The sequence below is a fragment of the Enhydra lutris genome, unplaced genomic scaffold, assembly GCF_002288905.1.
Source record: "Enhydra lutris kenyoni isolate GAN:26980312 unplaced genomic scaffold, ASM228890v2 scaffoldscaffold43, whole genome shotgun sequence".
Taxonomy (NCBI): domain Eukaryota; kingdom Metazoa; phylum Chordata; class Mammalia; order Carnivora; family Mustelidae; genus Enhydra; species Enhydra lutris.
Genome location: NW_019154127.1, coordinates 1,847,440 through 1,861,413, shown reverse-complemented (window position 1 = coordinate 1,861,413; position 13,974 = coordinate 1,847,440). Strand labels below are relative to the sequence as shown.

General features: G+C 36.6%; 1 protein-coding gene across 1 annotated transcript; it reads left to right on the top strand.

The window, feature by feature from the left end:
* The first annotated feature begins 3,337 nt into the window (after positions 1 to 3,337).
* On the top strand, positions 3,338 to 8,621 carry LOC111155662 (keratin-associated protein 6-1-like). The gene is made up of 2 exons (XM_022515956.1): positions 3,338 to 3,351; positions 8,288 to 8,621. Exons 1-2 carry the CDS (start codon positions 3,338 to 3,340, stop codon positions 8,619 to 8,621), a joined length of 348 nt encoding a protein of 115 aa, XP_022371664.1.
* The last annotated feature ends 5,353 nt before the right edge of the window (positions 8,622 to 13,974 follow it).

The window sequence follows — 13,974 nt, the reverse complement described above, 5'->3', positions numbered from 1 at the left end:
CTTCACTTGTGGCCATAAATATTGATACCAGTACACTGTTATAAGTTGCATATGCATATTATAATACCCAGAGGAAACATTATAAAAGCTATGCAAATATATGCACTAAAAATACCATAAATAAATTAAGATGCAATGCTATGAAATGTTCAAAAAACATAGAAAGGCAAGAAAAATAAACAGAGTAACAAGAACTAGAAGAAACAAATAGAAAACAAATAATAAAATGACAGACTTAAATGCTAGCTTATCAGTAATTACATTGAATGTGTATGGTCTAAATACATCAGTCAAAGACAGAGATTGGAAAAGTGGATTGCAAAATCCAACATGACCTACCTATATTTTGTTTATCAGAAACTCACTTCAAATTCATTGACATAAGTAGGCTGCAAGTAAACGGATGGAAAAAATTATGTCATGTAATCATTAATAAACTAAAGCAGGAGGTGGCCATATTAACACCAGATAAAATAGACCTGGGACCAAAGAAAATTACAGAGACAAAGAGACATATTACATATGGTATAAGGATTAATCCACCAGGGAGAAATAACAATTCTAAGTGAGTACCAAACAATAGAGTTTCAAAATATATGAATTAAAAGAAATAGAATTTAAAATAGAAATAGAGAAATTTACAATTATACTTGGGTATTTTCAACTCACCTTCTGAGAAACTAATAGATCTAGTATGCAGAAAACAACTTGGAGACAGATGATCTGAGCAACACAATCAGCCAAAAGAGTTTTTCATATTATAGAATTCTTTACCCAGCAATATATATATATATATTTTCAATGAAAGTATGTATATATTTTGAGGCCAGTCTTTAAGGTTTGCCCTACATCTAGGAGGGCTCCTCTTACCTGTCTTTCCCCTGGTTCTCTGGGAAAACCAGCTGGCTTATGGTTTAGCTTATTGCTATCACAGAGCAACAAAGTTCCTCTTAATTACTTATCCTCAAAATCTCTGCTGTTTTCAAGCATATGCTTAAGCTTGAATTTCCTACACACTATTCTAAACAAACTAGTTCATTTGAGAAAAGGTTCAGAACTCTCTGTTTTTGCCTCTTGCTTTGTGCAAAATATCTGAGCAGCAACTACAGAACTGGGGATAGGAACAGTTGCTTGCTTACTATCTCGTAAAGACACATCTGCATTACTAGCAATCACTGGGCTTGAGCAGTAGCCTCTTGTTTTTTAGGCTTGATGCCCTTGTGATGAACTCTCCTTCTTATGAGTGACATGGGGTGATGGAAAGTCAGATAGGGCCTCAAGATTATTAGCTTGTTGGGTGATGGGTAGAGTTTGGCACTACAATTGGGAACTGGGTAGACGAAGGGAAACACATAACTCTTGGCCATTTTCACTTGGAATTTAGCCACTGCAACATAGAACAAGAGAGCATGAGATATGCTAATGGCCTGCCCAGATAGGAGAGATAATGTAGCCTTTGACAAAGGGAGGGGGTACTGTTTTTGTGGCTTCCTCTGTCCAGAGTTGAGCTTCTGCCACATTAACTGGGAGGAAAGAGGATGGAAGAAGAAGATTGCGGCTTAAGAAGATCAAGACTCTCACTAAACCTTGATTAAGCTTATTTTCTTGAATGAATGTTTCTACATTTGTTTTGTTTCCTTAGGGCAATTTCCAAAGACTTGAATTTTTTAAAGTATGTAATATATTTGAAAAAGGCCTGATATCTGATGGACACTTTTTAAAGTATGGTGGGATTGAGTCTAAAGTCACAGCTTCTACATGGCTTCCACTCTGATCTTTTTGACCACTGTAGCACAGGGCCCTCTGTTGACCTGCCTTTTAACACTCTTATCCACTATGGCAGGACCAAAACCAAGTCTATTAGAAAAGGGACTTACTTAGTGTCTCTCCTTTCAGTTTTGCTGCCTTCAATGTTTGGAGATGTCAGGGTGATACAGCACCATACGTTGCCTGTTTTCAGTTGATGGAGGATAAACAGATAAACTTATATTCTTTCTTCCTTTGGATACCTTAAAAAAATCCATTTTGTTGCTGGTTAAGAGTTTAGCCAACTTCACATTTTAATAGTTATTCGGAAGGTAATTTTATATGGATCTAAAATTAGTTGTAGAAGCCCCTAATTCTAACAGTAGTCACTAAAAGTTTAGAAGATAATGTTGCCTTATACTTTACCATTATTGATGTCATTATTAACACCTAATAAGTGGAATTAATAAGGAAACGTTATTATGAACATCTTTACTGAACATGAACCAAGCTGGAAGGATCAAAGTACTTTCTCCAGCCTATAGTTTGGATCAGACTTGTGTTTTGTGGATTTGGTCTACCTCAGCCTCTGCTTTGTTATGAATGTTAGAAGGTCGTGGGCTTAAAGGCAGGCAAATATCAACCTCTGTGATAAATTTAGTGAAGCAGACTTAAATTCAGTCATCTCTCTGTGCCAACATAGAATCACATGCAGAATCACATAGAATCAACATGGGAATCACAGGCAGAATAGCTACCTATGCAGCCACCGTACATTGATTGAGTTCAATGATATATTTTGTCATGAGTAAAAAGAAACAGCTATAATACATGATTTAGGGGAAAACAGTTACAGCTGCCTAGAGCCACAGATTCAACAGCTGAGTATCAGGGAAAAAATGAAATTGGATGAAGTGTTAAGAAAGGGAATACTGTTTCTACAAATTATTTTAGTCAAACACTGGCTATACTGAAGATGAGGCTTTGATAAAACCAAGTTATATTATAATAGCTTTTGGGTCTGCTCATGAAAACACATTTGCAAAAGTGCTGTTGAATATAGCTATCATTCAGACCTAACACTTCCATATTATCAACTGTAGATAGCCAAAGGGTGACCAAACTCTTCTTCTGTCTTTTACGCATACACAGACACATACACATTACCCCAACAGACATTATATACAGATATATATCCGTGTATAATGTATATAATATGTATGCTGTGCTATATAATGTGTATAATACATACGATGTGCATTTGTATTATAAGATGACTTTCAATGAAAAATGAATTTAGACATTTTCCCAAATGGAAATGGTTAAGGTTGCTTATATTTAATCATGTACTAATAAAACAACATCGAGGCTTTTGTTTTCAATTGTTGGAAACTCCAGATAATTGATCAAGGAAGTTCTGATGTGGTATTGTAGGCTAAGATTTGGTTGTTATTGTTTGAACAGCCCATAATATTGTTATTATAAATAATGGAGTAGATGAATGTGGTGTCTCACAGGATAATGATCTAAAGAGATCAACAATCTAGAATTTCTTAGAAGAAACCAGAAGACCAGAATCTTCCATACCAGCATGGATGGTAAGAGGTATATCCATAGCCAACCATAGCCACATCCCAGGCTTCCACGGCCATACCTCAGGCCACCATAGTAGTTGCCATAGAAGCTCATGGGTGAGAAGAAGGCTCAGAAGAACAGAGTCAGTTTCTAAAGTTTAAAGTTTATAATCTAAACAGGACCTTATAAACCAACTGAGTGGAATGTGGGGCAAGCCACAGGCACTGCTGGATTCATCTTTCAAACTAATTGGCATTAAAACCATCTCAAGAATTTCTCATAACTAATATATCCAAGACAACTTTGGTATGTGTCAGAAGGCCTGTAATGAAATCATGTGCCTTTGATGAGAGATTCTTCTACTTTGGTGACTTGTTTATTCCAGATTCCAAATTTAGATTGTGTTACTGCTACCATAACATCATGTAACCCATGCAGATTCTACCTGTTGAAAATTCTAGTTTTATTTAATACTATTTTTGCACCTGCATATTTGCTGTCTTGAGGACAAAAGGGCAGTTTCAAAGGAAAGAGAAAGATGGAAAGGATATGGGACAGGAGATATGGTGCCAGGATTCACTTGTAAACACTGAATGACTATGTGTTTTATCTTTTTTGGGGGAGCAATGTTATTAACTTTGGTTTATACTTCACATTTACATGTGTCCGTAATTTTATAAATGACCCCAAACCATGGCAGAGACCTTGAAGTTTGACCTCATTAACCCTAAATATGTAGAAAAGGAGGGACTTAGTTTACTAGAAATTTGAGTTTTAATGGATTCCAGAAACTCTCAAATGATTTATTGACGTCATGCTCCACTGCATATGTTGCACTGAAAAAGACACATCTCTTTTGGTATTCTTGCTCAAAATGTAAAACCTCAATCTAGATGTGATAAAACTTCAGACAAATTCAAACTGGGAATATTCTACAAAACACACAACTCTTTCGAATTGTTAAGGCCATAAAGACCAAGGAAAGACAGAGGAACTATCACTAGTTAAAGAGACTAAAAAGGTCTTACAACTAAATGCAGCATGAATTGGATTATGGAACAGAAAAAAGACATGAATGGAAAAAATGATGAAATAAAATCTATAGTTAAGAATATCATATAAAGTTAATTTCTTTGACTTGATAAATATACTATGATTATGAAAGATATTAACCTTAGGGAACATTAAGTGTATATAAAAATTTTCTGTACTATTTTGGAACTTTCTATAGGTCTAAAGTTATTAAAAATATGATGTTTAAAGGAAATATAAAAATACTCTTTCATTTCATTGATTTGATCATTTTCTAATTCACTTATCAAACTTTATTGAGAACCAATTATATACTAAGCACTACCTTTTTATTTTAAGATTTATTTATTTATTTGAGAGAGAAAGAGAGAGAGAAAACACATGGAGGGAGGAGTAGAGGGAGAAGAAGAGTGAGCATCTCAAGTAGGCTCCATGCCTAGTGTGGTGCCTCATGAGGGGCTTGATCCAATGACCCTGACCTGAGACTCTGACCTGAGCAGAAATCAAGAGTTATATGACTACCAAACTAAGCTACCCAGGCACCCCAATACCAGGCATTTTTATGAGCACTGGGACAGAGCAATGGATAGGACAGACAAGGACACTATTGTGATGGAGCTTATGTTCTAGATTAAGCAGGGGAAGGAAATTCAAGACAGACAAAGATTGAGTGAATTAGATAATTTCTAATTGCAATGAGTCTGTGTAAATAATAAATCAAGATGAGCAAAGGAAAACTTGGAGAGTTATTGGTGAAGGATTTACTTCAGACTGAGTGATCAGGGAAAGCCTCACTGAGAGAACAAAGAGAGAAGGATGAGCCATTCTTGCTATTACTTCAGGAGCTCAAAGGCAGAGCCTTTAAGGTGGAAACAAGCAGGCCCATCTGAAAAGCTGAGAAGCCACTGTGATCTATATATTGTAAAGTAGAGGAACAGGGTTACCAGATGAGCTCATAGATGTAGTCAGGGCTGTGACATGCAGGGTCACATCAGCTGTGTTTTCTAAGCTTCGGGTTGCCAGATGCAGCAAACAAATACTGAAATTCAAATTTAATTGCATGTCTGGTACATACTCTAGCCATCCTAATGTGGGTAGACATTGAAGAATTACAGTCAGGGAGGGTCATGATCTGATCTGTGCCAGGCATGCTTTGAGACCTAGAAGAAAAAAATGAAAAAGTTGGAGTAATATAAAGAATCATCAACTTAATTTTGTTTTGTTAAATTTCTAATGATGATTAATCTATGAAGATATACATATATATATATACACATTTATATATTAAGATTGGAAATATATGAAATATCATATATAAGATATATATCATATATATAATAAGATTGGAAATATAAATTGAAACTGGAGAAGAGAATGTATCCAAAGTGATTCATCTAACAGGAGTCCTGGTGGAGACTAGAGACCATAGGTGGGGTAAACAGCTGGTGAGGCATTCTCACAGTTGAGGGTAAAATCTGAGGAGAAAAGAGAAAGGACACTTAGAAGGAGAAGCCACTGAGGTTGGAATTCAACCAACTGTGCATGGAAGGATGATGGTAAAGGTTGGAGAGATTTTCAGGAATGAGAGAGAAGCCGGTGAATCTGAATGCTGCTGAGAGGCTGACTAAAATACTTGACCTCTAGATTTGGCAGGACTGAGGTCCTGATGATCTCTGTCAGAGGGTCTCAGGAGAGTAGTGGAGATGAAAGACCAAAACACAGGATCAGAGAGATAAAGGATTCTTAGAATACTGCTGTGGAAATACACTTGTGAAGTTCTGTTGTGAAGCAGAATACAGAAATGCGGATTATGCTGAAGAGTGTGAAGAATGAAAGAAAGCTTGTTTAATTTTTCATTATGGAATATATTTGAGAATTGAGTATATTTAGAAAAGCACACCTACCAGAAAAGATAGGGAAAAAAAGAATGGCATGCCGTGCGAAGCTCTCATTGCTATGATCAAGGAGAACAACTTAATTCTTCAGAAGAAACACATTAATTAAGAATCTAGGGAGAAAAAAAACTCTAACAAATGTTATTAGAGACATCGTTTGCATAAAATACAATGTATTTGATATTCTTTTAAATATCAGAATATTTAAATATCAGAAAACCCCAGATTAATTATAGTTCTTTTAATTACCTGATATAATTCAGGTCTACCAAATTTAGGCAATGATCTAAGAACTTAAATATTGTTGAGGAAGAATAAAAATCATGCTATTTCAACTGGTGTTGGCTAAAACTTATTGTTCACTAGGCTCTGAACTGTGAGAATTGAGTCTATTGTGATTTTTCTGTATGGAAAATTTGAACATGATGTCAAATCATGGTGAGGATGTCCTCTGCCTTTAATATCTCGATCCAACAGGTAGTGACTAAAATTTTGCAATAGTGTGGTGCTTTACAAAACACATCTATCACAAAACACACATGGAAAGCACATTCAAAGACATATGACCACTGAGTAGGAGAATGTGTTGATGGGACCATTAAATGAAATTCTTTTCTGTTTCATTAAGATGCTATTTTCTTTTGACTTATTTGAAATAGTTACCATGTAAGATGAATTGCATTATTTGAAAAACCTGTGTCCTTATTCTGAACATCTCCAGAGAGAGTAGATTAAAATGCAGAGGGTGTCTAACTTCTTAACCCATCTTCCCTGTGATATAAACCAGCATCAGTTCCATTCTATAAACCCTGCTAAGGTTACTTGAAGAAATACATAAAAAGATATTTTGCCTGAGAACTGTAATTAAATATCAGAAATCTGCGTGGCTGTATAGATAATGCTGTCTTCCCACATGCATTTTCTTAAAGACACAGAAGTCTATTTTTAAACTGTAACATAAAACTACTCCTGCTTTTTGGGATTCCTGGGTGGCTCAGTTGGTTAAGCAGCTGCCTTCAGCTCAGGTCATGATCCCAGCGTCCTGGGATCGAGTCCCACATCGGGCTCTTTGCTCATCAGGGAGCCTGCTTCTCCCTCTGCCTCTGCCTGCCATTCTGTCTGCCTGTGCTTGCTCTCTCTCCCTCTCTCTCTCTGACAAATAATTAAAAAGAAAAAAAAAAAAAAACTACTCCTGCTTTTCTTGGGCTATCCTGCTGGGTGAGCTATCACACTGATTGGAGTAATTCAAGGGTTATGCAAGAGAGCTTAGCATGTCAGGTCACAAATCATACTGATTTGACGTTTAGAGAAAAAAATAGTTCTCTTATTAACAAAAATATGTGATGCTAAGCTCATTAGGTAGTTACTTCGAATATTGACTAATCACTGCATATACAATTAGGACAAAAAATATAAAAATTGGATTCCACAGAATAACTTGTATTTGCTTGTCCTTCAGTAGAAGTTAGACATAAGTGAGAATAAAACTCATTCGTATAAACAGGAAAGTAGAAGATACTTTGTTCAGACCTGTTTCCCTTGATTTTAGTGAGTTAAATTATTAACAACATCATGAGCATGAAAGATACATTATGCTTTCAATAGAGAAAAAGGAATTAAATCCTTGAAGAAATTAATTATTTGGATCAAGAGAGAAGAAAAACTCATGAATAGAAAGAAATGTTATTCTCTGTGAAATGCTATACAATAATATAATTATTTGGGGACCAAGACCCTCACAGATGCATTCTTTTTTGAAATAAGGATGATTATAGGTAGTTAAAATGAAGGTCTAATTTGGGGCAGGACTGTGTAGAGTGCATGAGTGTCTCCCCTCATTCAAACCCTAAACTGGATAAAAAGTCCAAACAAAGTAAATCACCTTAATACCTCTGAAGCTTTATCTTATGGTTGAGGAACAACAAACTAATGCAATTAATCATAAAATTAGCCAATGACATGACACATGTTGTGGTGACATCCACTCTGGGAGCATATAAAAGGTCTCTGCAGGGAGAAATGTCCACACCACAGTGAAGTAACACTTCTCCTCTCCTCATCTACCCAACAACAACCTCAACAACCAACACCATGTGTGGCAGCTACTATGGAGGCTGTGGCTATGGACGCTGCGGCTATGGAGGCTGTGGCTATGGAGGCTATGGCTACGGAGCCTGTGGCTACGGAGGCTGTGGCTACGGAGGTCTGGACTGTGGCTATGGCTCCAGCTATGGCTGTGGCTTCCGCAGACTGGGATGTGGCTATGGCTGTGGCTCTGGTTGTGGCTACGGCTATGGGTCCCGCTCCCTCTGTGGCTGTGGCTCTGGCTGTGGCTCTGGCTGTGGCTATGGCTATGGCTATGGCTGCTACTAACTGAGGTCGCCGTGGGAGACTCTCACCTTCCACACCTGGACATGGGCTTCACCAGTTCTGACACTTTCTGAGCCTCATGGTTGGGGGCTGATTATCCTGTATCACTGGTGTTAGACATGACTTTTTCTGAAGACTTGAACTCTGGTGCTTTCTTCTTCTGAACTATATCTCCTTCCTTTCCTGGTTATAACTCGTGAAAAGTAGGAGAATGTGAAAATTATCCTGTGAGCTCCTGCCAGGTGTCTCATCTGGGTGATGTCATGGATCCTGCCTTTTGATTTTCATACAGATTATTTTTCTCCATTTTTCTAATAAACTTCTTCAATCTGACATAAAAATATTGTTTTTTTTCATTTAATATTCATAGCTATGCTTTGAGCTTTTAAAAAATTATTTGTATAAAAGGAAAAAATTGCCTTCTTTAGGGGATATCTTCTTTTTATATTTCTTTTTTTTGTAAGATTTTATTTATTTATTTGACAGAGAGAGAGATAGAGATCACAAGTAGGCAGAGAGGTAGGGGGAAGCAGGCTCCCCGCTGAGCAGAGAGCCTAATGTGGGCTCAATCCCAGGACCCTGAGATCATGACCTGAGCTGAAGGCAGAGGCTTAACCCACTGAGCCACCCAGATGCCCCTTCTTATTATATTTCTAATTCAGTTGCTCCACCAAATCCTTGATTTGTGACATCAAGAAAGTACCATTCTTTGCAGCTATCATTTTCTACTCTGTTTAAGTGGTAATAATGTGTGATGCTGGGTTATTGTTAAGATAAACGAGATAGTATTTGCCAATTTAGTTAAGCATTGCCTGGAAACACTACATATTCCAAGTGCTTTTGCATCAAAATCTCCATCTATTGAAATTTCTTATAAGATATGAGTGTTGGAAGGAAAAATAAAACAAGATAAAAACAGGGAGGCAGGCAAACCATAAGAGACTCTTTACTATAGGAAATAAACTGAGGGTTGCTGGAGGGAAAGTGAGTGGGATCGGATAGATTAAATGGGTGATGGGCATTAAGGAGGGCACTGGTGATGAGCTCAGGGTGTTATATGCAAATGATGAATTATTAAATTCTACCCCTGAAGCTAATGCTACACTATATATTAAGTAATTTGAATCTAAATAAAATCATTTTTTCAGGGACGCCTTGGTGGCTCAGTGGGTTAAAGCCTCTGCCTTTGGCTCAGGTCGTGCTCCCAGGGTCCTGGGATCAAGCCCCACATCATGCTCTCTGCTCAGCAGGGAACCTGCTTCCTCCTCTCTCTCTGACTGCTTCTCTGTCTGTCAAATAAATAAATAAAATCTTAAAATAAAATAAAATCATGTTTAAAAAAATAAATAAAATCATTTTTTCGAAGATTCTACTTATTCATTTGAAAGAGAGAGAGAGGGAGAGCATGAGTTGGGGAGAGGGAGAGGGAGAAACAGACTCCCTGCCGAGCAGGGAACCTGATGTGGGACTCCGTCCCAGGACCCTGGAATCACTACCTGAGCCAAAGGCAGATGCTTAACCTACTGAGCCACCCAGGTGCCCCTAAATAAAATCTTGAAAGAAAAAACAACAGATATGAGTGTTGATGCATGATTCTGGTTTTCTCATCTTTGGTTTGGGCATATGTAAACAAGAAGTGTTTCTTATGCTTGTTCGGCTCATGAGGTAAAGTGGATCAAACCACCCGCAACGTCTTTCCATCTAACAAGTCTTGCTATGATTTCATAAATTATTTTTAAAAGATGACGCCATCTCTAACACCCATTACTTGTTTATGTTTAAAGCTGTTTGGTGGCCTCCTCCACGCTTGTTTGTCCTGAGTCATTTCTTCCCTGTCCGGTGTGTGGTTTCACAGTTGTAGCTGCGGTTGTTTGCTTCTTCCACTGGTGACCGTGTGTGCACACGCACATGTGTGTGTGAGACTCAGGCCTGTAAACTTATCAATTACTTTTTTCTTGAAATGTGATTTTTTGATCTTGGGACATGAATGAGTTCAAGTGTTGTATTTAAGGTGGTGGATAGGCCCCAATTCACAGGGCAGGTTGTTAGGTTCAATTTCAAAATTGTTCACCTCTGGAGAAGGAATTAAGATCCCTGGAAATATCAAACCCCCAAAGAGAGCATATTTTCCTCCATGTACACCTGTGTGAGAACTTGTCTTTCCTCTTTATTTTTGAAGCTTAGAATTTTTCTTTAATATTAAATAGAAATTAGTTGATCTATGCTTGCGCATCTAAAGAAATGGTGGGTTTTACAACTATTTTGGCTTGCTTGGTAAATCATAACAGTTGGACACAAGTGATGCCTTGGATGTAGGGTCACAAGCCAAGACTCTTTTTGGTTATGGTTTTCCATGATTTCCCCCCAACATATCCTTTAATGTCACCCAGAATTGATTAATATTCTTAGCAGCTCTACCACATTGAAATTGACATTAAATGTTACCATTATCATCCCCAAATAAACATCCATTTTTGTACTCACATTGGATGGGCCACTTCTTAAAGTCTTCAAATTATGTAGATCTCTAATTGCAATTGAAATACGTGGACATCTTTTACACTCTACACCATTCCTTATTTGTGTCTCTCTTTTTTACAGTGACAAACCTCTACCTCAACATCATTGTGTTCACCCTATCCAATAGCATACACAAAATACTTCCTAAATTACCACCCTAAAACTTAAAACATAGGTCTGCCTCTTACTGTCTCATAACATTTGACAAATTGTGGACTCTCTTGGAAATTGGTGTTCTTATAAAATGTTAGGTATAACAATAAAACCAGCCTTCTTTTTTTTTTAATTTTATTTTTTATAAACATATAATATATTTTTATCCCCAGGGGTACAGGTCTGTGGATCGCCAGGTTTACACACTTCACAGCACTCACCATACCACATACCCTCCCCAATGTCCATAATCCCACCCCTCATCTCCCAACCCCCCTCCCCCCATTAACCCTCAGTTTGTTTTGTGAGATTAAGAGTCACTTATGAAAACCAGCCTTCTTGAATTGCTCTGAGAATGTTCATATCAAGTAAATGTAACTTTTTACTATTTCATGCATGGCTTATTTTCTGATTCTTTGCATATGAAAGAGTTATTTTTTGTCATACTTGTTCTATGCTGCTTATGTAATTCATATTCCAAAGCTCTGTGTAATAATATGCATTTATAATCTAAATAATAGTAAGTAACATTTTTTGGCTGTTTATCATAGGATAATCACTTGCCAAGTCCTTTATGCACATTATCCTACATAAGCCCCAGAACAACTTTACAATGTATTAAAATTACCCTGTTTTATAGCTGAATAAAAGAGGAATGAGTTAATTTTCTCACTGGCAGTTTTAATGTGGCAAAGAGATGTCTCATAATTACCTATTTGTTGTCTCTGTGCATGTGAATATAAAACATTGTTGGTTTTTCCTGCCTAGATAATTACAAGGACCTTATTCCCCCCACTAAATGCAAAAGAATCTCCTGGGATAAATTTAGTTACTAGTACCATTTATTATTGACTAATATAAAATTAATATATTGATGATCAAGTTTATTTTTAACTCTTTTTCCCCATGACTTTCTTCCTTCATCCTTTACTTTCTAACTGCCAGTTAAATTATGAAATTCCAATGCTCTTTTGTGAGACATCTAGAATCTTTGGTGTACATGACTTTCTCTACTTGGCACAATTGTTGTCTTGGCCTAAGAGCTTTTGCTCCAAATTTTAGGGAAGCCTGTCAGTCTCTTTCTCTATCTCAGCTTATGTTAAATTTTCTATCTTCAGTAGAGGCTGCACATTTCTCATGACAAATATATATTTCTCCTTTTTGGATTTGCTATTTGCTTGTATGGTTATAATAGCATTATCCATCTCATGTCTCTTAAACATTGAATTTTAGAATTAAAAAAAATCTTTTAAAGTGTTCTCCTTTCTTTTGCAATAGTGCTATTTTGATGGATGAGCTTATTCTGAATCCTTAGATCAATTCTTTGATTTTTGATAACATGTTTTTTTTTCCCAAATGGTTTTATCCTTCAAAAGAATAATCTACATACCCAGTACTTAGGCTTGGTACTTGTTCCATAAGAATTTATGTGTGTTCATATGCAAATCTTTCATACACAGACAACTATAAAGGAAGATGTTTAGATTTTTAATTTTATTTAGCTTATTTACAATAGTCACTATTCTTTTTTAAAAAGATTTATTTATTTTAGAGAGAGAGAGAGTGAGAAAGAGCATGGGGAGAGGTAAAGAGGGAGGAACGGAGACTCAAGCTGGCTCAACACAGAGCCCAAAGAGGGGCTTGATCCCATGACCCTGTAATCATGACCTGACCCCAAATCAAGGTCAGATCCCTAACTGACAGAGCTGCCCAGGCACCCCAGCAATATCTATTACTTTTAAGGAAGACCTTATGGTGCAGGCAAGTGGAGGTAATCATTTCTAACACTGTATATTCTATTGCTATGTTTATTGTGAGGCTGTCTTACCGATCTATGCTAGACGTTGGTGATGTTCTACTTCAGATTCTTTCTATCTTCTCCCTAGGTGAGTTTTTCTTTTCCTTTCTAATATATAGAATTTTAATCTATTTACTTTTTCTCTCATTCAGTCTTGCCAAATAGCATGAAGAAATACTCTCAACATTCTTGCAAATAGATGACAATACTTGCATATTTACAGTAACTTCTATTAGTTTCTTGCAGCATTACAGATATTTTACAGCATTATTATCATAGTCCCTTCTTTTCTGAAGATATTTAGAACTTGGTGAATTGAAGTTATTTATGATTATATTTTTGATCCTAAGGTCAATATAAATGCTATATTCTCTTTTGATTGCATATTTAATATATACACTTTATAGCAATGTTCAATCAGTCACGGTTGCTTATGGTCAACAGCAGAACAAATATCAGTTAGTGAATAAATAAAGGAGTTAGCAGTCTCAGATTTTCTGGAAAGGTTATGCAGCCCAGGAAAAATGAAATAGCAATTTTTAACATCCCATTATGGGGGTTCTAGGAATACATCACTGTGCCACTTCTTGAGTAAAGGCATTGCAGTTGTAAGAAATGAAGTTTGGAAATAATTATCAGAAATTCTATGCCTTCCCCTCCTTATATGTTATATATTTGCCATTATTCTCAATGTATGATGATTCCTTCCATTATCCACTTGCCCACAGTTCTCCCTCCTGAATTTGGGCTCCAATGAGAAAGTGTGCTACAGTGTTACAGGACATATCTATCTATCTGTCCATTGATCCATCTATCATCTAACTATCCAACTAATTTCTTTCTAAAGGGATATATTTCCAATCTCTTTTTGAGGGACTTTGATAA